The sequence below is a fragment of the Coregonus lavaretus genome (assembly GCF_964263955.1).
Source record: "Coregonus lavaretus genome assembly, chromosome: 13".
Classification (NCBI taxonomy): domain Eukaryota; kingdom Metazoa; phylum Chordata; class Actinopteri; order Salmoniformes; family Salmonidae; genus Coregonus; species Coregonus lavaretus.
The window spans coordinates 22,706,098-22,731,173 of record NC_140000.1 but is presented as its reverse complement, the minus strand read 5'-3'; the positions used below and the strand labels follow the sequence as shown (position 1 = coordinate 22,731,173).

Sequence of the window (25,076 nt, the reverse complement as noted above, 5' to 3'; positions counted from 1 at the left end):
TAACATCTGCTAACCATGTGTATGTGACCAATACATTTGATTTATTTTGAGGATTTTGGTGAGCTGTCTTGGAGAGCACAGTAGATGGGAGTTTAGGTGTTGTCAGGTCCAGGTGGCAGCGGCTTACTGTGTAAATCACATATTCTATCTTTCATTTCCAGGTGTTGAGTGTTTCTATGAGCAACAGCGCCAGGTTCTCCCAAGAGCCTCCTTTCACAAAAACATAGACATATACAGTACCGTACCTTTAGAGCAATAGGAAATAGCAATAGAATGAGTATATGTGTCATCCAAAGAGGAAATGTGCTCCACATAGATATGAAAACCACTGGGTGTGTCAGATCCACCAGAGGACTCACTATGATTGTCCCATTTGGTATGTTTTCAACTTGACAGACTACACATGGAAGAGTGTTGAAAGTTGACTCAGTCACTGCTAGAAGTGACAACCATCTCATCTCCACATTTCGGTGACATTAGTCATGAATTTTACCTTGCCACAACATAGGCTTCAAGGTCAATTAAGATCTTGGAATACCCCAGAGGGGCTTAATAAATTGAAACGCAACAGAGGCGGAGGCTGGCCGTTTGGCGTAAGGAAACAACAACAGACCTACTCCCAACGACCTACTCCCAATGACTTCCTCTGCTCTACATTCTCTAATGGAGAACATACTGCCTGAACATCAAATGTTTGTGTGTCACAGATAGTAACACAGCAGGTTTAGACAAGAGCTCTCCTAGTAGTGACTAGTCAATAAGCCAATATGGAGGCCGAAAATGAGTGTGTTCTAGCCTACATCACTGTTATTAGTTGAGTTCTACTGATTTGTCATTACAGTCATATACTGTACCTAGGTATTTAAGAGTAAGTCTTGAAAAAACAAACAACTAGGACTAGTTATGCTACAGTAACATCAATGCTATTATTACAGTAACTGTACACAATGTGATGAAAATAAACATCAGTAATAATATATATATATATATTTGTAACAATATGCAGGTTGAGGTTCACATCTGTTTGCCTGGATGATATCTGGCAGTCCTACTTGGTTTCAGATGGTGGGGGGGGGGGGCAAGTGGTACCATCATGGAAACAACTTCAACCCTAAACCAAACAACTGCAAGCCTGATCAAACAATACACATTAAGATGGCACTCTATGATAGTCAGATCATGTTTTGCATATCAATACTATAAATAGGCTAATCCTTCTAGCAAAATATTAATTGACCCAGTTTAGTTATGAAGATTGAGGATATGGAAATACTCACAAAAACATCATTTCAAATACAAATGTTCAGTATTCACGTGCTATTCACGTGCAGGCAAGTGGCACCATCATGGAAACAACTTAAACCCTAAACCAAACAACTGCAAGCCTGATCAAACAATACATATTAAGATGGCACTCTATGATAGTCAGATCATGTTTTGCATATCAAGACTATAAATAGGCTAATCCTTCTAGCAAAATATTAATTTACCCAGTTTAGTTATGAAGAATGAGGATATGGCTATGCCCCAGCAAACTTTCATGACAAGAAATACTCACAAAAACAGCATTTCAAATACAAATGTTCAGTATTCACGTGCTTTTTTCTATCTACTAATATCCATGGTAATAAACAGGCATGCCAGGATGTATTACGGTATGTGCTGTACTTCAGAGAAAAAAAGAGCAAGACAACAGTATGGGAGAGAATAAAAAAAAAAACATACAGATCTAAATATGGCCGTTACAGTTTGCATAATCTGTAATTAATCAGGCATAATCATAATCTTGGTTTTACAATAGACACTTTATCGTTTGTTTTCTCAACGCATATGTTTGCAGTACTCACCTGAGTGAAAAACATTTGTTGTTAATCCACTGTATTTGCGATAGTCGATTTCTGCGACGAAAAATCACGAAGTAGGCTACCTCAAGATATTATAACAAATTTCCAGCGGTGGAAAATGAATTCCACATGAAGTCAGTGAAGAAAGAGCAGTATTATAACTTCACAACTTCAGTGCATTGTTTTCTGTCGCTTCCATCAGGGGAGGGTCTGTTAGTCGCAGATTGTGGATTGAGAGGAGGAGAGCCAAGTAGTGAATTGAAAAACTGTGACAGGAAAAAAGAACGAGAACGAGAGAGAGAGAGAGAGAGAGAGAGAGAGAGAGAGAGAGAGAGAGACGCCAAGGCTAAGCAGCTACACTTATATTTTATACAATTATAGAATCGTAAATATTTGATGGCAATTAGACTTTTCACAATAAACTAAAACTAAAATGTCACATTGATGTATTATCTTGTTGGAGGCCTAAAGTATATGGTTGATACATTTTCAGTGGGATTGAACCAATAGGTGATGATGTCAAAGTGCACATAAGAGTTTTTTAAAAGCTCTTTGTCATACATGATCACTGTTCATTACAGTAGCATAGTTTAACATCTGAAGAAGTAGATGAGGAGATATGGTCAGGAATGTGTGGGTCAGATTGTAAAAAGTAAAGACCAATGGGCAATGACTACTTGATGGAAAACAGAAGAACTCATTGCATGGTAGATTAAAACTTTAGTGCAGGTAGACAGAACCTCATCTTGCTACCTACCACTGGCTCATATGGAGGACATGCCTAGTGTATCTGTGACATATTTTAGCCGCAACGTTTGATAAAGGCATCTTTAAATCATTTTTCACCACTGTACAGACAGAACCAATAATTCAACATAGTAGGCCTGGTGACGTATAGGCTTAGTCATATAAATGTACTCCTTTTGAAAAATGACAATATGCATACTGCACATCTTCAATATCTTCCTCTCCTTTCTTTCCCCTTGGGGTTTTCCCCTACCCAGTAGGTCACTGAGTTTCAGGACAGGGATGTTGAACCTAACCAGACAGTGGACAAATGTTTTATTGACATTGGGTATTTCTGGCTCACAATATATGCTGCGACTGCTGTGATAACTGTGTGTTTGGGTGGTTTATAGGTACTGTAAGGCAGCAAGAGAAGAGTTTCCTTGTAAACAGTAGGGTGGTGATGATAACTGGGGACTTCAGGACGTGTGTTTTTCCTGCCGCCGAATGTTCACACAGATAAACAGCACTTAATGGTACACACATCCTTGTCATGAGGAAACCAATTTCCCACAGAAAACATAAAATGGTTTCCTGTAGGCTAGAATGCCCAACCAGGGTCCTCTGAGGCAAAGCCTGACTGGACTCCTGTAGGATGGAACTAATCATGTCCACAGCCGGCTGTGCACTAATTGAGCCTGGGGAAGCAGTTAGAATGGAACTGTAGCCTATGTCTCTACGCAAACTCAAAAGCAAAGTTAAAATCAATTGAGCTCATGTCCTGTAGAAAATTATGTAATAAGACAAATGACATATTATGTAAAGATGTGCTTGACCCTGGCCCATCTGTTGATTTGCAGATTGCTCTCTCTCTCTCTCTCTCTCTCTCTCTCTCTCTCTCACTCTCTCTCTCTCTCTCTCTCTCTCTCTCTCGCATATGACCCCTGGTGGATAATGAAAGCCTTACTCATGTGGCAAGCTGCTGCTTTAAAATATAAAATATAATATGAATTATGAATCATTGACATTTTCAAAGCATGATAAGTAAAAAAAAATACAATGTCTTGATAGCTTCCCATAGACTCCATACTTATAAGAAACGTAGACAGGGTGGTGTGAGTGGTGAAACAGAAGAGTCGTTGTCTGTTCTTTTCAGTTTTGATGTTGAGTCTTTTATGCCAAATACAGTACCAGTCAAAAGTTTGAACATACCTACTCATTCTAGGGCTTTTCTTTATTTTTACTATTTTCTACATTGTAGAATAATAGTGAAGACATCAAAACTATGAAATAACATATATGGAATCATGTAGTAACCAAAAAAGTGTTAAACAAATCAAAGTATATTTTATATTTCAGATTCTTCAAAGTAGCCACCCTTTGCCTTGATGACAGATTTGCACACTCTTGGCATTCTCTCAACCAGCTTCATGAGGTAGTCCCCTGGAATGCATTTCAATTAACAGGTGTGCCTTCTTAAAAGTTAATTTGTGGAATTTCTTTCCTTCTTAATGTTTGAGGCAATCAGTTGTGTTGTGACAAGGTAGGGTTGTTATACAGAAGATAGCCCTATTTGGTAAAATACCAAGTCCATATTATGGCAAGAACAGCTCAAATAAGCAAAGAGAAACGACAGTCCATCAATACCTTAAGACATGAAGGTTAGTCAATCCAGAAAATTAACAACTTTGAACGTTTCTTCAAGTGCAGTCGCAAAAAAACATCAAGAGCTATGATGAAACTGGCTCTCATGAGGACCGCCACAGGAAAGGAAGACCCAGAGTTACCTCTGCTGCAGAGGATAAGTTCATTAGAGTTAACTGCACCTCAGATTGCAGCCCAAATAAATGCTTCACAGAGTTCAAGTAAGAGACACATCTCAACATCAACTGTTTTGAGGAGACCTTCATGGTTGAATTGCTGCAAAGAAACCACTACTAAAGGACACCAATAACAAGAAGAGACTTGCTTGGGCCAAGAAACACGAGCGATGGACATTAGACCGGTGGAAATCTGTCCTTTGGTCTGATGAGTCCAAATTTGAGATTTTTGGTTCTTTGTGAGACGCAGAGTAGGTGAACGGATGATCTCCGCATGTGTGGTTCCCACCGTGAAGCATGGAGGAGGAGGTGTGATTGTATGGGGGTGCTTTGCTGGTGACACTGTCTGTGATTTATTTAGAATTCAAGGCACACTTAACCAGCATGGCTACCGCAGCATTCTGCAGCGATACGCCATCCCATCTGGTTTGCACTTAGTGGGACTATCATTTGTTTTTCAACAGGACAATGACCCAAAACACACCTCCGGGCTGTGTAAGGGCTATTTGACCAAGGAGAGTGATGGATTGCTGCATCAGATGACCTGGCCTCCACAATCACCCGACCTCAACCCAATTGAGATGGTTTTTGATGAGTTGGACCGCAGAGTGAAGGAAAAGCAGCCAACAAGTGCTCAGCATATGTGGGAACTCCTTCAAGACTGTTGGAAAAGCATTCCTCATGAAGCTGTTTGAGAGAATGCCAAGAGTGTGCAAAGCTGTCATCAAGGCAAAGGGTGGCTACTTTGAAGAATATAAAATATAAAATATATTTTGATTTGTTTAACACTTTTTTGGTTACTACATGATTCCATGTGTGTTATTTCATTGTTTGATGTCTTCACTATTATTCTACAATGTAGAAAATAGTTTTAAAAAATCAAGAAAAACCCTTGAATGAGTAGGTGTGTCCAAACTTTTGACTGGTACTGTATATTACGTTGTTACAGGTGTCAAGCTTATGGGCATGTGGCAGCAGTGTGTAGGATGGAGGTTCCTAGGTGTGAGAAGTGTGCAGAAGGGCATGAGACAAAGGACTGTGTAGCATTGAGGAATGTAGGGGTATGTGTTAATTGTAGGGGTGCCCATGGGGCTGTGGATCAGAAATGTCCGGTGCGAAAGAGGCAGGTTGAGGTTTCCAGGGTTAGAGTAGTGCTGTATGCTGAGGCAGTGAAGAATGTAGAGGAAGATGGGTCAAGGGAGAGGGATCCTGAGTGGTGTGAGTGATATATCTGTACCAGTACAGAGGGATAGGCCAACAAGTGATACATGCTTCAGTAAGATTGGATTTTTAACATTTATAGCAATGGTTTTCAACTGTATTGCAGGGATGGAATGTAAGTCGTAGTCCCTTGTAGCTCAGTTGGTAGAGCATGGGGCTTGCAACGCCAGGGTTGTGGGTTCGTTTCCCACGGGGGGCTGGTATGAAAATGTATGCACTCACTAACTGTAAGTTGCTCTGGATAAGAGTGTCTGCTAAATGACTAAAATGTAAAAATTGAGGTTGTGGTGGCAGCTGCAGAGAGGTATTTGGGTGTATGAGACTTAATGTCAGGAGAGTTACAGGGCATGTTGAGTGGTGGTGACCTGTCCTTTCAGGCTGTTGGCCTGAGGTAGGACTAGATAGATTTAAATAGTGGAGTAGGGTGGTTAGATGGCAGGGTATTTGTTGATTTATTTTTATTTTCAAGCAAAGTGTAAGGGCATTATACTCCAGTCTAGTAGGTGGCAGTAAGGCAACATTTATTGGATGCAAACTGCCGTTAAACCTCATCGAAGAAGAAGAGGTTTAGTCACTTCCGGTGTCATGTCAGCTTGCTGGATTTACCTCATGGCTCCTGTAGAACTGTGAAAACGTTTGTATGTATCCCTTTTGAACGATGATGTGAGGCTAAATAACCAGACAAGAGGTAAAATAACTAGTTCCATTACCCCGGTTGTTGTTTATGATTTCATAGCCAGCCTTTATTAGCACAGTAATGACTTGCGTTCAAGTGTAAATGTTTTCTTAAAACTAGCTAGCTAGCTTGGTAGCTGACGTTAGCTAAACCCGAACTGAACTTTGACTGAGTAGTCTTTTTTTTTTGCAGACTTGCAAACTGAATTTGTATATTATAATTTAGAAAATAGTGTATTCTTTGTGTATTACTGTTCAAGTAGCTAATACATAAATGTTGACATCTGAGACTGAAGACCTGCCAAATGCATTGTAATATAGCTATCTAAGATGTTGTTCATTTCTTTAGAAATAAATGGCAGAAACTGTTCAGGAAAAGAGCCGTGGACTGAAGTTTGCAGAGCAACAGCTATTGCGTCATGGCTGGGAACAAGGTAACTTTAATGTTACATGTTCAGAAATGTATTTAGTAACAGTACAGGATAGTAAATTAATGATGGACAATATGCTAGCTAATGAACATCTTAAGATTACAGGCAGGAGTTTCTATATCAAGTGTACACATGTCAGCTTGAACTTGCTAGTACATTAGTAGGCAGGGCAAACCCGTTTTGGTGATTTCTGGTATATCATCGAAAGAAATCCATCACAGTACGTTTTTGGACTCATTCAGCAGTTTTTACCTGATTTTAAGTACAATATCATTAGAAATTAATGTTTTAAGTTCAATTTATATTCCTAAAACGTATGTTGAAAATGATGCTGTCACTGCTTTCTGTTGACAAGACATTTTGATAAATACCCCAATGTTAAAACAGTTTTAACATGTCCAAATCAATAACCAAAATGCAGAAACAGTTTGTGATATCTTGAAAACCTAAGCATAAAATGTACTATCATACATGTGCAGCAATTAGTAATCATATTACTTATATATTTTTTAATGGGCACCTTTTTAAACTGCACATGCATCAAAAACCCAGTTGTTTTAACATGGCAAAAAAATCACTGAAATCGATTAGGGGGGAAATCGGGTTGTACGCACTGTTGAAACTAAAAACCACATGAAAACTGGAGATATTTTTACATCACCTGGTTAGAGAACAACCTGCAGAAGACAGTGGGCTACATTGGGGTGATGCATTTTGATGTGGGGGTCGCCAAAACAGAAAAAGAAACGCATCACTTATTTGTCAATCACTCATATCGAAAACCACATGGACTCTGGGAATAATGTGTACATCACTGGTTAGAGGACAATTTGTAGAAGACAGCTAGCTACATTCCAAAGTGTTGAATAGGGGGCAAACGTTTGGGGTGTAGCGCTGTTTAAACTAACACTTTTCAAAGGCCACACAGAAACTTTGAATAACCTGTACATGGTTGGTTAGATGAGAACTTGTAGAAGGCTTATATCTATATTTTGGAAAGTCGTATGTTGATTTCGGGAGGCTGCCATCACGAAAAAGGGAACAAACCACTTTCTGTTAACTTAAACGAATCACAACGTTTGGGTTATCAAGACCCATAATATCAACAGTGACAACGGTTGGCTGTTATTTAAGTGATAGTTTGACTGTCAAATCCATTGGTGTGTGGCCAGCGACTTTTATAGAGAGACTGCCCAAAAATGTTTGTGCCATTTCATTAACGCCGCGTTCTGCGCATCCCAGCACGTGTGACAATCAATGGTACAAAACCAAAGATATTGATCTGCTTTAAGCAATCAATCTGATGTCATCGTGATTACTATATTCTTTTATACTAATCTGAGGTAAAAGGATGTGTAATTCCACTGAATGTTATGGGTTGAAAATGCAAGCTTGTGAGTAAGGTACAGTGCATTCGGAAAGTATTCAGACCCCTTGACTATTTCCACATTTTGTTTGTTACAGCCTTATTCTAAAATGTTCCTCATCAATCTACACACAATACCACATAATGACAAAGCGAAAACTAATAAATAAAAAACAGAAATACCTTATTTACGTAAGTACTCAGACCCTTTGCTATGAGACTCGAAATTGAGCTCAGGTGCATCCTGTTTCTATTGATCATCCTTGAGATGTTTCTACAACTTGATTGGAGTTCACCTGTGGTAAATTCAATTGATTGGACATGATTTGGAAAGGCACACACCTGTCTAAATAAGGTCCCACAGTTGACAGTGCATGTCAGAGCAAAAACCAAGCCATGAGGTCAAAGGAATTGTCCGTAGAGCTCAGAGACAGGATTGTGACGAGGCACAGATCTGGGGAAGGGTACAAAATATTTCTGCAGCATTGAAGGACCCCAAGAACACAGTGGCCGCCATCATTCTTAAATGGAAGAAGTTTGTAACCACCAATACTCTTCCTAGAGCTGGCCACCCAGCCAAACTGAGCAATCGGGGTAGAAGGGCCTTGGTCAGGGAGGTGACCAAGAACCCGATGGTCACTCTGACAGAGCTCCGGAGTTCCTCTGTGGAGATGGGAGAACCTTCCAGAAGGACAACCATCTCTGCAGCACTCCACCAATCAGGCCTTTATGGTAGAATGGCCAGACGGAAGCCACTCCTCAGTAAAAGGCACATGACAGCCTGTTTGGAGTTTGCCAAAAGGCACCTAATGGACTTCTCTGACCATGAGAAACAAGATTATTTGATTGAACTCTTTGGCCTGAATGTCAAATGTCACGTCTGGAGGAAACCTGGCACCATCCCTATGGTGAAGCATGGTGGTGGCAGCATCATGCTGTGGGGATGTTTTTCAGCGGCAGGGACTGGGAGACTAGTCAGGATCGAGGGAAAGATGAACGGAGCAAAGTACAGAGAGATCCTTGATGAAAACCTGCTCCAGAGCACTCAGGACCTCAGACTGGGGTGAAGGTTCACCTTCCAATAGGACAACAACCCTAAGCACAAAGCCAAGACAACGCAGGAGTGGCAACGGGACAAGTCTCTGAATGTCCTTGAGTGGCCCAGCCAGAGCCCGGACTTGAACCCGATCGAACATCTCTGGAGAGACCTGAAAATAGCTGTGCAGCGACGCTCCCCATCCAGCCTGACAGAGCTTGAGAGGATCTGCAGAGAAGAATGGGAGAAACTCCCCAAATACAGGTGTGCCAAGCTTATAGCGTCATACCCAAGAAGACTCAAGGCTGTAATCCCTGCCAAAGGTGCTTCAACAAAGTACTGAGTAAATGGTCTGAATACTTATGTAAATGTCATATTTCTGTTTTTTTTGTTTGTTATACATTTGCAAACATTTCAAAAAAACTGTTTTTGCTTTGTTATTATGGGGTATTGTGTGTAGATTGAGGGTGGAAAAAACAATATAATAAATTTTAGAATAAGGCTAACGTAACAAAGTGGAACAATTCAAGGAGTCTGAATACTTTCCGAATGCACTGTAGTAACAAACTGTCCACATTAGGGAAATTAGCACAATATTCAATTTTTAATATGGCAAAAATAATTAAACATGTCAATTTAAGATGATTGTATATGTTGCCCACTCACAAACCTTTGCAACAATGACATCTATTTCTCACTAATTTAACTATTTAGAGTAAAAATAAATAAAAAATGCTCTCAAACACAATTTAACCGGGTGCTCTAGACTAGAGCCTCAATAGTGTCTGTCCATAGTGTCTGAATGTTTGATGTCCCTACTAGTAGTAGTTGCCAGTTGTGTCTAATTCTGTGTTTTGAATGGTAACTAGATCTAATGTTCTTACTCTACCACTAATAGAAGACCCCTCACTGTTGACAGGTAAAGGTCTTGGTCGGCAGGAGAATGGTATATCGGAGGCTATCAAAGTCAAAGTGAAATGTGACAAGGGAGGGGTGGGACATCGTCAAGGGGAGCAGTTCACCTTCCATTGGTGGGACCACATCTTCAACAAAGCATCTTCTAGCCTGGAAGTGGAATCTGGCGAGGTAAGTCCTCAGAAGTGGTGTGTGAAATGAAACAGATTATTTTACAACTAGGCCACGCATACACACTTACATTGGGCCTAGGCTACATCTCCACCTTTCTGTTCTAGAATGGTGTGCAGGTGAAGAAGTTGGTGGAGGAGGAAGAGGAAGGAATGATCTCCAACAAGAAGCCAACGAAAGCCATGCTGGGAAGGGACAAACTTTATGGATGCTTTGTCAAGGTACAGGTGGACAAATACAACTGGAACACACTTCCATATCTGTGCCAATGAGCTCTCTTGATAATACAGTAAGATACTGCACTTAGGCTAATGATATGGACTGTACTGTAATGGTTGTTTTTCTCTTATTAATTTTGTGTATGGATCTCTCCCTCCTAGTCTGCCACCCTCCTGGCAGGACTGGAGCAGCCGGAGCAGAAGTCCTCCAGTACAGATGATAGCAGCAGCTCTGACGATGAGGACCAGAGACTGGACCTGTCCAGCACCACCAAGTAAGAACCTCACTGCCCAATAAAATCCACCACCATACAGGGATTAATATCAGTTTGTGAAGCTTATTTGTTTTCATATCATCAATGTGAAGATTAAACCTATACAGTGTTAACTACAGTGGTTTTATGTACTCAAAGGGTTAAATAATAAATGCTATTTCCCTCTCCCTTTGCATAGACTATCAGACGCTGACCTGGTGAAGGCTTGTGGAGGACGCACCGCTCACAAGTAAGTTGCTTGTCACCAATACGTTTGTAATAGATGCTGTGTTTTTATAAACCATAAACAAATAAACAAATCACATGAATGTGTGTTCTATCTTGGTGCATGCTGTTGATGAATGGTTTGAACCTGGTCTTGCATGTGTTAATAAGGAAGCTAAACATTGGTTTTCCCTATTTCTGTTCCCAACAGAGGAGCCAGGCACGGCCTTACCATGAGTGCCAAGCTAGCCAGACTGGAGCAGCAGGAGCAAGAGTTCATGGCAAAGTATGGCAAGAAAAACCAACTAGCGGCTGCAACACCAGATAGCGTCACCACTACCCAACCAGCTGCCCAGATCCCTGAGGATGAACGGACAGACAAGACCCAGGGGAAGAAGGCCAAAAAGAAGAAGAGGAAGAATCACTCCGAGGATACCCATGAGAATGTGGCTGAAGAGAATGCTGATGCTGCTGTGGTCTCCGGAAGTACCAACATGGAAGTAAAGGAGAAGAAGAAGAAGAAGAACAAAGATAGTGGAAGTTCAAAGGAGAACACTGGGGAGGTGGTGGTGGTTCCTGAAGAACTAATGCCTGTGGATAATACAGCAGACAACGCTCAGCCAACCAAGAGGAAACATTCAAAAAAGAGGAAGGTGTTGGAAGAGGGCGAGAGCTGTCATCTAAATGGAGAGGTGTGTGAAACTGCTGTCATTTCTATAGAGAGTGAAGCTGGAGGAGGCAGTGAAGAGGCTTCAGAGGGAGAAGGTGCCACTCAGCAACAGACTGACTCAGACACTACTACCAAAAAGAAGAAGAAGAAGAAGAAGTCCTCCAAGAACAAAGAGGAGCCTCCAGTGGCTGAGGAGATGGAACACACTAATGATAGAGAAACCAACCAATTAGAAACTGTGGAGGACTCCCCTCCAAAAAAGAAAAAGAAACAGGATGCAGCAATAGAGAAGAGCGAGGAATTGAGAACGGTGGAGGAGGAACCTAAAATAAAAGGTAAAAAGAAAAAATGCAAAGAGGACAAGCAGACCGTAGAGGACAGGTTGCACAATGTATCGGACTCCATACCTCTAAAAAAGAAGAATAAAGCTAAACAACAGAAAGCAGATTGATGAGGACTAGTGGTTGCCTTGTTGGAGAGGAAACAGGTCAGGGATTTGGGTCAGCGCTCTAATGCATCTCATAGACACATGAAACCATATAATGAAATGCAGTATATTTTTAATTAACGCTAAATGGCCATTATTACAACACCATGCAAAAGCAAAAAGGATGTTTTTTGTTTCTTGTCAACATATTTATTTGTATGGAAAGATTCAACTACAGATTGTATAATTATTTTTTTATTCCAGCGTCAACTGGTGTTTTTATACCGCTTCTTGTATGGTGGTCCTGTATTCTTAATATTCTCAACATGGATGTTTTAAACAATGTGACATCAACATCAGATATGAGGTTGCTACATATGAGCACAGTAATGTATTTTCTTTGCTCAATAAACGTTCCTTACTATCTGTGGTGAGGTACATTTGCATGATGCTTAAAGAAGGATTTCCTTAAGTGCCAATTAAAGCTGCTGATTTAGAATTATTGCATAGTTTATATCAGTGATTTTATTTTACACTGCTTTACAATACATCTTTGACTGTGTGAACGTGGCTCAATTTACCCTGACCATATTAATGCTCTACTCTCACAGATCCATCGGTTTCTCTGGCCACATGATGCAGCATTCCAATTAGCCAAAGGTGCATTGTTTGGGTTAGTTAAAGCACAATCACGACCCCACACAGGCTGACGCTTCCAAAACCTGTGAAAAGAAAACATAACCAAATAAAATAATGATTATGGGCTGGATTCAATTCGTATCGCGGAAGAGCCACGTTAAGATTTTAAAGGTAATAGTTTCCGACATGCAGCGTTGACCGTGAATGCAGTCTCGAAAGTGGGAACATTGATTTTCAATTGAGCTATAACGTGGCTCTTCCGCGATACGGATTGAATCCAGCCCTTAGTGAAGCGTTGTTCTAGGTAACATGCTTCTTTGTTGTATTTACATTGATTGGAATGTCCTTACCCATCAGTCAGATTCTGATGACGTCCATCAACCCAAAGCCATTGACCGTCTTCAGCTATGTCAGTCAGGCCGATCCAGTACCCATGATCTTCATCATAGTAGGCTTGAGTGTTGTTAAGAATGAATTCCTGAATGAGAAATTAATGAATCCACAAGTAGATACAAATAAATAAATAGGCTGCATTTAACAGTAATACACAGTTTTGGGAGGCAGCATTAGTGTCTAAACGTTATGGATAAATGCATCTTATTGGGTCCAAATGAAAGAGAATACGGTATGAAAGTACTTCCTGTTGTCAGTCCCCTACTTTTTTGAATGGGCTTCAAGCTTATATAATCAAATTCATGAAAAGGTGGTCATACACTGAGTGTACACAACATTAGGAACATATGCTCTTTCCATGACATAGACTGACCAGGTGAATCGAGGTGAAAGCTATGATCCCTTATGTCACTTGTTAAATCCACTTTAATCAGTGTAGATGAAGGGGAGGAGACAGATTAAAGAAGGATTTTAAGCCTTGAGACGTGTGCCATTCAGAGGGTGAATGTGCAAGACAAAATATTTAAGTGCCTTTGAACGGGGTATGGTAGTAGGTGCCAGGCACACCAGTTTGAGTGTGTCAAGAACTGCAACGTTGCAGTTTTTTAAAATACTCAACAGCTTCCCATGTGTATCAAGAACGGTCCACAACCCAAAGGACATCCAGCCAACTTGACACAACTGTGGGAAGCATTGTCAACATGGGACCAGCATCCCTGTGGAACGCTTCTGAACACCTTGTAGAGTCCATGCCCGACAAATTGAGGCTGTTCTGAGGGCAAAATGGGGTGCGACTTAATATTAGGAAGGTGTTCCTAACGTTTTGTACACTCAGTGTATAAGATATATATATACACAATTCTATTCGTATTCATGTATTAATTTGCTCATACCCGATTCCTTTTATCAAAATATTTGACGCTCAAGAAGTAAGACACATCGGCGAAAAGTCTTATTTGAAGCCCATTCTTAGCCTACAAAACAAGACAACAGGAAGTACCACTTTCATATGGTATAACAAAGAGCACAGTTGTAGCAGTGTTCATGAACTTAATGTTATGAGGGGGTTTCCTTGAACGTACAGTAGCTATATATCACATATTTTAATATGGTTCCTATTTCACTTTTTGGACATTTGTATTGCTTGAGTAACCCTTTAAAAGTTGTGTCCTACCTGTTCCTCTTGACTGTCTATGTCAACCAAATCGGCATTGTTGTTCTTGCAGTGCTGTCTGCTTCCTTGCCAGGTCCTCCAAAGGTGACCAAAGGGGACTTTAATGTGCAGAAACAGGTAACAACTGGATTGGAACAGCACCCAGCCAACTTGACAAGGTTTGCACTCTCTATCTGTGCAACATGAAACATGCAAAGGAATATAATAATAATATATACCATTTAGCAGATGCTTTTGTCCAAAGCGACTTACAGTAATGCGTGCATACATTTGTTGTACGAGTGGTCCTGGGAATGAAACCCACTATCCTGGCATTGCAAGTGCCATGCTCTATCAACTGAGCAACAGAGGACCACTACAACCAGCAACATACTGTTTTTGACATTTAAAGCAACATAAAGCATCACTGTGACATACATTCTGGACCATCAGCATATGAGACAATTCATATGAATGAGATAATATTAACTAGGATGTAAACTTTACCTTTGATGTTGGCATCTTTATATGGGCAGTAGTTATCAACTGGGAACTTCTTCAACTGAAATATGACCCCAAGAGTCCAATTGAGCCCATCTCTGTCTCTTGACAAGTTCATCCTCTCTGCCTTCAATTGCTGGTTTTCAGTAGACACATTGATGTAATCGCTCTGCAAAATGTGATTGGCTTCACTCAGCTTGCAGTAGAGATTCATTAGGTCCTGATTGGCTGCCAGTAGGGATATATGGTCATCTGTTAACTGCTCCAGTTCCTTCACCAGATTTGTGTTGTGCTCGGAGAGGGAGGTGCTGACTGTGTAGAGAGAAGGACATGCTTACTCAACCTGCACCTCTCCAAATTCCATATTATTTTGTCTTTATGATCCACATACTCACAGTAGACACAGAAAGGTATACTTGTTAACACCAACAGGACACAAAGAACTCCCAAACACACTGCCACTCCACGAAAGGGTTGAGAGTGGGGAGGAGGGCCATCCTTCACTAGGAATAGGCCCTCCTTCACTAGGAATAGCAAAGATAGGAGTGAATTATTATAGCCACATTTTAATATGCTTCATTAGTGAATCTGACAGTATGCCATTATTTGAAGGAGTCTAATACTTGAACAATAAATTGTGGATATTGATCTCTTATTCAACACACATGATGTGGCAGGACCAGGTTGACTGGGTGAACTCCCCCTTGCCTTTACTTCAACATATAGAGTTTCCACTTCCTTTTTCTCTTTTTTTGTGGGAGAGAGAGATAATTCATTAGTTTTTACTGTGGTAAGAATGTAACTTGTCACAGAGAGGTACTTGATCAAACCTTAATTTACAATACATTTGGCATCAACGTTCTCCAACACAGAATTGATAAAACATGAAAATAATCCGGAATAAATAGCTGCATAACTTGCTCGCTTGCTTTAAGCATCCTTCAATTTGAATAATTAAAATCATGGTGATTTAAATAAAACTGTTTTAGTGCTAGGTCTGGCAGTGAGAATTAGCTTAATTGATAGAAATGAACTAAAAGAGAGTAAGATAGACGAAGAGAGAAATAAATGCTAAGACTCACCTTTTGGTGAAGTAAAATTTGGATTTTTTAAAACCACTGTAGAATACTGCAACTCTTCTGGCATCCTTCAGATAAAAACATAGACAAACCATAACCAACGGTAGCATTCATTACTCCAGGACTTTTCAACAGGTGACTATCAGGAAAATAAAGGAAAAGGAGTTCTCTGTCTGCACTGATCGGTTGTATTTAAAGCAACAGGCTTACGTTTCAGCATTGGACGCATTCATAACAGCTTTTTCTTTATTTTCCAGTTTAATTAAATGTATGTATTTACCTGTTGAAGTGTCCAGGGGTGAAGAATGTTTTTTGGGATTTTCAAGTCCCTCAGTCAAGCACCTTATTACCTTTTTTGTTCAAGCTGAAGTGTGTTTGGTTACGCTTTCTTTCTACAAGTGTGACTAATGTTGTTATTATCCCCAGTAGGATCTGTATAAGTACTTCTGGGTTGACTCTGGTCTGCATTAATTACTCACAGATAATCTCCACCCAGCCGGCTCTCTCTCTGTAGCAATTGAGCCTGGGGACGAGGTTACTTCACAGACAAAAATGTCACTGTACAGATTCACACATTTGACTCAGGAAGTTATGTTTACCTGTCATGATCGTAACATCGTTGTGTGGTACTCAATATGGAAAACTGTACAGCTGTGGGAAACAGAAAGAACTATGTGCAGAAACAGAGATAGGATTGTCTTTCATTACTCTGTTGTGTTAATGTGAGCATACCTCTGAAGACTTGCCATACCCTCCTTACCAGTAGCGGTGCGTGGGTAAAATCACAGGGGAAGCCAATCCAGAAAAAAATTGCTGTAAATCAACCTTTGTGTTGTGATAATTGAGTTGTTTGCTCTATAAATCTTGTTAGTTCATATTCCTTCACACCGTAATATATAGGCAGAGACAATAAGAAGACACAGTGGCAGAATAAATTCAACCACACATTTGTTTCATTACAAAACTGGAGAGCAACATCTGTCCGGTGAAGTCCACAAAACATATTGCATGTAACAAACAGTTGCATGACCTACAGCATGGTCAAGCAAGGTAATGTTTCCGACATCTTTGGACAACTAAACAACTATTGATTTAGAACCACGGAGAGTTACCGCAAGTTGCAAAGAAAACCGTGTGTGTGTGTACAAGTAGAAAAAACATTTTGACTCACCCTACTTGTAGAGAAATGGCAATGCCATCCTCTTCTTTCATGTTGCCTAAATGGTCTATGACTCTGTCATACAGTACACGCTTTTACACTGAACGTAAATATTAAATGCAACACGCAACAATTTCAAAGATTTGACTGAGTTACAGTTCATATAAGGAAATCAGTCAATTGAAATAAATTAATTACGTCCTAATCTATGGATTTCACATGACTAATACAGATATGCATCTGTTGGTCACAGATACCGTTTAAAAAAAAGTAGGGGCGTGGATCAGTACACCAGTCAGTATCTGGTTTTTCCACCATTTGCCTCATGCAGTGCAACACATCTCCTTCGCATAGAGTTGACCAGGCTGTTGATTGTGGCCTGTGTAATGTTGTCCCACTCCTCTTCAATGGCTGTGCAAAGTTGCTGAATATTGGCTGGAACTGGAACATGCTGTCCTACACGTTGATCCAGAGAATCCCAAACATGCTCAGTGGGTGACATTGTCTGGTGAGTATGCAGGCCATGGAAGAAGTGGGACATTTTCAGCTTCCAGGGATTGTGTACAGATCCTTGCGACATGGGGCTGTGCATTATCATGCTGAAACATGAGGTGATGGTGTGGATGAATGGCACGACAATGGGCCTCAGGATCTCGTCACGGTATCTCTGTGCATTCAAATTGCCATCGATAAAATGCAATTGTGTTCATTGTCTTTAGCTTATACCTGCCCATACCATAACCACAGCGCCACCATGGGGCACTCTGTTCACAACGTTGACATCAGCAAACCACTTGCCCACACAAAGCCGTACATGCTGTCTGCCATCTGCCCAGTACAGTTGAAACTGAGATTCATCCATGAAGAGCACACTTCTCCAGCGTGCCAGTGGCCATCGAAGGTCAGCATTTGCCCTCTGAAGTTGATCACAATGCCAAACTGCAGTCAGATCAAGACCCTGGTAAGGACAACGAGCATACAGATGAGCTTCCCTGAGACGGTTTCTGACAGTTTGTGAAGAAATACTTCAGTTGTGCAAACCCACAGTTTCAACAGCTGTCTGGGTGGCTGGTCTCAGACAATCCCACAGATGAAGAAGCCGGATGTGGAGGTACTGGGTTGGCATGGTTACACGTGGTCTGTGGTTGTGAGGCCAGTTGGACGTACTGCCAAATTCTCAAAAATTAACATTAAATTCTCTGCATTCCTGCAGTCAGCATGTCAATTGCACACTCCCTCAAAATTTGAGACATCTGTGGCATTGTTCACATTTTAGAGTGGCCTTTTATCGTCTCCAGCACAAGGTGCACCTGTGTAATGATCATACTGTTTAATCATCTTCTTGATATTCCATACCTGTCAGGTGGATGAATTATCTTGGCAAAGGAGAAAGGCTCACTAACAGGGATGTGAACAAATTTGTGCACATTTGAGAGAAATTAGCCTTTTTGTACGTATGGAAATTACTGGGATCTTTTATTTCAGCTCATGAAACATGGGACCAACTATTTACATGTTGAGTTTATATTTTTGTTCAGTATAGTTTTTGTTTCCTAGGCTACCTGGCTAAAATGCTTGCTCTCTAGCCTAACTTCCTTTCATGGGCAACGATGCGCCAGGCCAGCTAGTTAACATTAGCATACTACATCTAGCTACATGTTGAACTTCCATCCTCTCAGGCCAGGGGCACAATGTATGAATTTATGGTTGGAGCAGAATCCCCATTATAATAATTGGTCAGTCTGGAGAAATAAGTAAAACCACAAGTCCAAATCCCTATCTCCTCCATGGCTAATTTAGGAAAGGGCCGATTGTGGCTAGCTAGCTAGCCACCGGAGGATAACAACACAATGAGATGCAACAATTCAAGTTTTTTTCTGTCAATAATGACATTTGGCTTGCAATGGGATTGGTCTGAACCCAAATCCAAACTGGCTTCCCTTGACACTGTTTTTTGGTACTACAGGACCATTCACAGCTTTCTTTTTTTAAAGGTAGTCCAAATTGTTGCTGGCTTCCCTTGCATTCAATGCTACAGGCAGCAACAATGTCATACTTTTTCTGACCAGACAGCATCAGATAGATACACTACACATACTGAGACAGAGGGGTGCTGTTTCGTCCGCTCAGATGCTTTCTCCGGTGAGATACATTCAGCCTCTTGCGAATTGAAGAACATTTATGAAACACAGAGAGACGAAAGATACAAAAGGATGTATGTTTTTTTTTCTTGGTCATTTTGTTTGGGAACCCTGGCTTCTCTTGGCATCCATGAATACACATAATTGCTCCTTATACAGAGACAGTCTTCTAAACAAAACAGTAATGTCAATGATATCGTGAATTTCTCCCAGTGACTGACAGACACTATTATGAAAAATAAGATGTTGTCCAAGAACAAAGAGGAGGCTCCAGAGGCTGAGGAGATGGAACACACTAACGATAGAGAAAACCAACCAATCAGAAACTGTAGAGGACTCCCCTCCAAAAAATAAAAAATAAATGGAATGCAGCAATAGAGGAGAGAGAGGAAGTGAGGACGGTGGAGGAGGAACCTAAAATAAAAGGTAAAATGAAAAAATGCAAAGAGGACAAACAGACAATAGGTGACAGGTTACACAATGAGTCCATACCTCAAAAAAATAAATCATATGTAACAAGATTGATGAGGACTTCAATGGTTGCCTAAGATTGTTGGAGAGGCAAAGAGGTCAACCATTTAGGAGCTTTTGGTCAGAGCTCCAATGTTCATTGCATCTCAAAGACAGATAAAACCATCATATGAAACACAGTATATTTTAATCTGGGCTCAATGGACAGTATTGCAACACCATTAACATAAAAAGGCTGTGTTGTTTCCTGCAAAAATTCAACAATAGACTTTATAGTGGAATGGATATTAGAAATATAAATGTTGCGTCAACTGGTGTTTATATACCTCTAAACACTGTGATATCAACATCAGATATGAGGTCACTAGATACAGTGAGGGAAAAAAGTATTTGATCCCCTGCTGATTTTGTACGTTTGCCCACTGACAAATACATGATCAGTCTATAATTTTAATGGTAAGTTTATTTGAACAGTGAGAGGCAGAATAACAACAAAAAAATCCAGAAAAATGCATGTCAAAAATTTTATAAAATGTATTTGCATTTTAATGAGGGAAATAAGTATTTGACCCCTCTGCAAAACATGACTTAGTACTTGGTGGCAAAACCCTTGTTGGCAATCACAGAGGTCAGACGTTTCTTGTAGTTGGCCACCAGGTTTGCACACATCTCAGGAGGGATTTTGTTCCACTCCTCTTTGCAGATCTTCTCCAAGTCATTAAGGTTTCGAGGCTGACATTTGGCAACTCAAACCTTCAGCTCCCTCCACAGCTTTTCTATGGGATTAAGGTCTGGAGACTGGCTAGGCCACTCCAGGACCTTAATGTGCTTCTTCTTGAGCCACTCCTTTGTTGCCTTGGCCGTGTGTTTTGGGTCATTGTCATGCTGGAATAACCATCCACGACCCATTTTCAATGCCCTGGCTGAGGGAAGGAGGTTCTAACCCAAGATTTGACGGTACATGGCCCCGTCCATCGTCCCTTTGATGCGGTGTAGTTGCCCTGTCCCCTTAGCAGAAAAACACCCCCAAAGCATAATGTTTCCACCTCCATGTTTGACGGTGGGGATGGTGTTCTTGGGGTCATAGGCAGCATTCCTCCTCCTTCGATTTTGGTCTCATCTGACCACAACAATTTCACCCAGTTCTCCTCTGAAGCATTCAGATGTTCATTGGCAAACTTCAGACGGCCCTGCTACAAGACCATGGTGCTTGCCTACGGAGCTGTGAGGGGAACGGCACCTCCGTACCTTCAGGCTCTGATCAGTCCCTACACCCAAACGAGGGCATTGTGTTCATCCACCTCTGGCCTGCTGGCTCCCCTACCTCTGCTGAAGCACAGTTCCCGCTCAGCCCAGTCAAAACTGTTCGCTGCTCTGGCACCCCAATGGTGGAACAAGCTCCCTCACGACGCCAGGACAGCGGAGTCACTCACCACCTTCCGGAGACATTTGAAACCCCACCTCTTTAAGGAACACCTGGGATAGGATAAAGTAATCCTTCTAACCCCCCCTTACCCCACCCCACCCCACCCCCCCCAAAAAAAAATTGGTGTTATCCCACTGGCTATAAGGTGAATGCACCAATTTGTAAGTCGCTCTGGATAAGAGCGTCTGCTAAATGACGTAAATGTAAATGTATATGTGCTTTCTTGAGCAGGCGGACCTTGCGGGCGCTGCAGGATTTCAGTCCTTCACGGTGTAGTGTGTTACCAATTGTTTTCTTGGTGACTATGGTCCCAGCTGCCTTGAGATCATTGACAATATCCTCCCGTGTAGTTCTGGGCTGATTCCTCACCGTTCTCATGATCATTGCAACTCCACGAGGTGAGATCTTGCATGGAGCCCCAGGCTGAGGCAGATTGACAGTTATTTTGTGTTTCTTCCATTTGCGAATAATCGCACCAACTGTTGTCACCTTCTCACCAAGCTGCTTGGCGATGGTCTTGTAGCCCATTCCAGCCTTGTGTAGGTCTACAACCTTGTCCCTGACATCCTTGAAGAGCTCTTTGGTCTTGGCCATGGTGGAGAGTTTGGAATCTGATTGATTGATTGATTGCTTCTGTGGACAGGAGTCTTTTATACAGGTTACAAACTGAGATTAGGAGCCCTTTAAGAGTGTGCTCCTAATCTCAGCTCGTTACCTGTATAAAAGACACCTGGGAGCCAGAAATCTTTCTGATTGAGAGGGGGTCAAATACTTATTTCCCTCATTAAAATGCAAATCAATTTATAACATTTTTGACATGCGTTTTTCTGGATTTTTTGGTTATTATTCTGTCTCTCACTGTTCAAATAAACCTACCATTAAAATTATAGACTGATCATTTCTTTGTCAGTGGGCAAACGTACAAAATCAGCAGGGGATCAAATACTTTTTTCCCTCACTGTATGAGCACAGTAATGTCCATGTTTTATTTTGGTTTCCTTACTTATCTGTGATGTCACACATTTGCATGATGCTTAAAGGGGCAATCTGCAGTTGCTACATACAATTTTAGGACATATAAATTAATGATATGTACCTGTGGATTCCTGAAGAATATAACTTATAAATGTCTCATGAGCTTAGTTCATCTGCCATTCTCCATCACAACCCAATATATAAGCTTGTTTTCCTCCAGTGTTTGTAATCAAAGAAAATGTAAACAAACACTCATAACATGGTTACAACCATAAAGTTTATATCATGGGTGGTCAGTCCTTGCACCCATAGCTCTTCTATGAATTTGACAGTGGCTACATTTCTCCAGCCCCATCCCTCAGCTTTTTACCAAAACAGGGGCGGGACACAAGCTTTGTTATTGTGTCAACTGCTGATTGCCGCTTTAAAGAAGAATTTCGTCAAGTGCCTAAAGCTGCTGATTTAGAAGTATTGCATAGTTTATAAAACTGACTGATTTTATAAAAAATTTAACTTCCATTTTATATATTACACTTGTACTTCATTCATTGTCAAAGTGAAGTTATTGATATTAAAGAAAATGTCCCTGATTTATATGAAAGCTCAAAACAAAACATACTTTTTAAAATACATTATAGCTACATCACAACAGATCCTTGATTGTTAACATGAAAAATTACAAAACAGACCCTTGTTGGGGTCAATTCGAATTCAAGTCAGCCAATGAACATTTTCCGATATTTACATACTGTTTTACCCACTTTATATGTATATACAGTACTGTACTTTAGTCAAGGTTCATCCTATATAACTACAGCTGCACACACCTTTTCTATACACACCACTATATATGTTTATTTATATTCCGGACTCTGACATTGATCGTCCTGATATTCCTTAATTCCTTTATTTAAATGTTTGGGATTTGTGTGATTTTTTTGTATTGTTAGGTATTGCAATAACATCTGCAAAATGTGTGTGCCCGACAAATAAAATGTGATTTCATGTAAATTAAAATCACTTCCTGAATTGAGTGAATTCGAATTGACCGCAACAAACAGATGCAGGGGTCGTTAAATTAGAAGAATACAACTCAATTTAATCCTGAAAGGAAGATGCAATAATATGAGTTTAGTATGTGAGCATACCTCTTAAGAGAGTGTCCCTGCAATTTAATCTGACCATTTTAATGCTCTACTCTCACAGATCCAACGGTTCTGCATGCTACACGATTCAGCATTCCAATTATCCAAAGGTGCATTCTTTGGGACAGTTAACGCGCAATCACCCCCAGTTTGTCTCTTCCAAAACCTGTGAAAAGAGAACACCACCATGAATGAAAAGAAATGACTGAATCAAAAAACGATTTAACAATGCTTCTTTGTTGTTTACACTGAATAAAATGTCCTTACCCATCAGTCTGATTCTGATTACTTCCATTAACCCAGAGCCATTGGCGGTCTTTAGCCATGTCAGTCAGGCCGATCCAGTACCCATGATCTTTATCATAGAAGTATTGAGTGTGGTTATGAATGAATTCCTTAATGAGAAGTGAGTGAAACCACAAATTAAGTGTTAGGATTTTTATTTTTTTTATTTTTTTTACAATAATTCACATTTTTGGGAGGCAGTGTGTAAATACAGGATCTAATGGATGTAATGAGGTCCAAATGAGAAAATAACAAAGAGCACAACAGGAAGTAGCATTGTAATGGGCTTTGTGCTTTTGTCTTTCAGTTATGACTGCTTTACCCTGAGCTCATAGATATCACACATTTTAATCTAGTTCCTATTTCACTTTTCATACATTTTCATTGTTTGAGTTACTTAAAGGTTGAGTGAATCTGTCCCTCTAATCTTTTGTTTGTACCATTGTCCCACCTGTTCCTCTTGGCTGCCAATGACAGCCAAATCAGCATTCTCTTGTTTGCAATATTGTTGGCTTTGTGTCCAGGTCTTCCATGGAGCGTCAGGGTGCAAAATCAGGTAACAACTTGATTTGAACAACATCCAGCCATCTTGACAAGAGTTACACTTTCTATCTGCAACAGAGAAGCACTACAGTATTAACGCTACAATATAAACAATATTAGTGTTTTTAATACTATATATTGATTTAAAGTGTAATATCTAATAAATAATGTATTTTAATGTACAAGAAAGGGGATTACCTCCTGTGTCATCTTTTTGTGAACAATATTTATTGACAGGAAAATCATCAAGCTGATATATGACCCGAAGATTCCAGTTCAGTCTATCCCTCTCTGTTGACATCTTTTCTTTCTCAGCCGCTAAACATTGGTTTGCAGTGTTTACATTGTTACAATCACTCTGCAAAATGTGATTGGCTGTACTCAGACAGAAAGACCTATTTACTCTATGATGTCATCCTGCGTCTTAGTCCATGCCGCTCTGTCATTGCTTGTCCATATATGTATATATTCTCAAATTCCATTCCTTACTTAGATTTGTGTGCATTGGGTATATGTTGTGAAATTGTTAGGTATTACTTGTTAGATATTACTGCACTGTCGGAGCTAGAAGCACAAGCATTTCGCTACACCCGCAATAACATCTGCTAAACACATGTGACAAATACAATTTGATTTGATTTGATTTTCACCACTCCAAAATCCATAATACTTTATTATCCACATACTCACAGTAGACACAGAGGCCTATAATGGCTGAAAGCAAGAGGACACAAAGAACCCCCAAACATACTGCCACTCCTCGAAAGGGTTGAGAGTGGAGAGCAGGCTTCTCATCCACTAGGAATAGCAAAGATAAGAGTCATGTTATTATAACCATAGTGTTAGCATAAGAATATACATTTAATGGTAAGCGTTATTCCATCATTTTATGAAATTTAATAATTGACAAATAAATTGTGGATAATTTGACTATGGTCTAGATTCAATCTGGACTGCGGAAGATCTGCGCTATAGCCAATTGTAATTTAAAGGCATACACGGAGACTGTATTCACAGTAAACGCTGCATATTTTGGGTCATTCGGAAATTACCTTAACATTTCTATCGAGCTAAACTTGTAAACCCGACCCTAGGCAACAGCAGTGACTAGGGCCCTCAAACTCAACTCTGGACCTCGAAGAATGGTGCCGGAGGAGATGGCTACCA

At 40.4% G+C, this 25,076-nt stretch overlaps 3 protein-coding genes across 3 annotated transcripts in view; 1 reads left to right on the top strand and 2 right to left on the bottom strand.

Moving 5' to 3' along the window:
- Nucleotides 1-2,045, bottom strand: part of LOC311140358 (platelet endothelial aggregation receptor 1-like) — a 43,853-nt gene extending 41,808 nt beyond the window's left edge. The window contains exon 1 of the mRNA XM_084175384.1: nt 1,848-2,045. The gene's annotated coding sequence lies outside the window, so the exon portion shown is untranslated. The remainder of the gene's footprint in view (nt 1-1,847) is intronic.
- Nucleotides 2,046-6,180: 4,135 nt separating this feature from the next.
- On the top strand, nt 6,181-12,501 carry LOC311139654 (uncharacterized protein). The gene is made up of 7 exons (XM_084174565.1): nt 6,181-6,299; nt 6,636-6,720; nt 10,039-10,205; nt 10,313-10,426; nt 10,586-10,698; nt 10,877-10,927; nt 11,114-12,501. Exons 2-7 carry the CDS (start codon nt 6,642-6,644, stop codon nt 12,021-12,023), a joined length of 1,434 nt encoding a protein of 477 aa, XP_084030691.1. The 5' UTR covers nt 6,181-6,299; nt 6,636-6,641; the 3' UTR covers nt 12,024-12,501.
- A 10,607-nt stretch (nt 12,502-23,108) lies between these two features.
- Nucleotides 23,109-24,704, bottom strand: LOC311139975 (CD209 antigen-like protein C; the record flags this gene model as incomplete). Its single annotated transcript, XM_084174961.1, has 5 exons — nt 23,109-23,247; nt 23,349-23,476; nt 23,818-23,978; nt 24,108-24,289; nt 24,661-24,704. The coding sequence occupies 5 exons, from the start codon at nt 24,702-24,704 to the stop codon at nt 23,109-23,111; spliced, it is 654 nt and encodes a 217-aa protein (XP_084031087.1).
- Between the last annotated feature and the right edge of the window lie 372 nt (nt 24,705-25,076).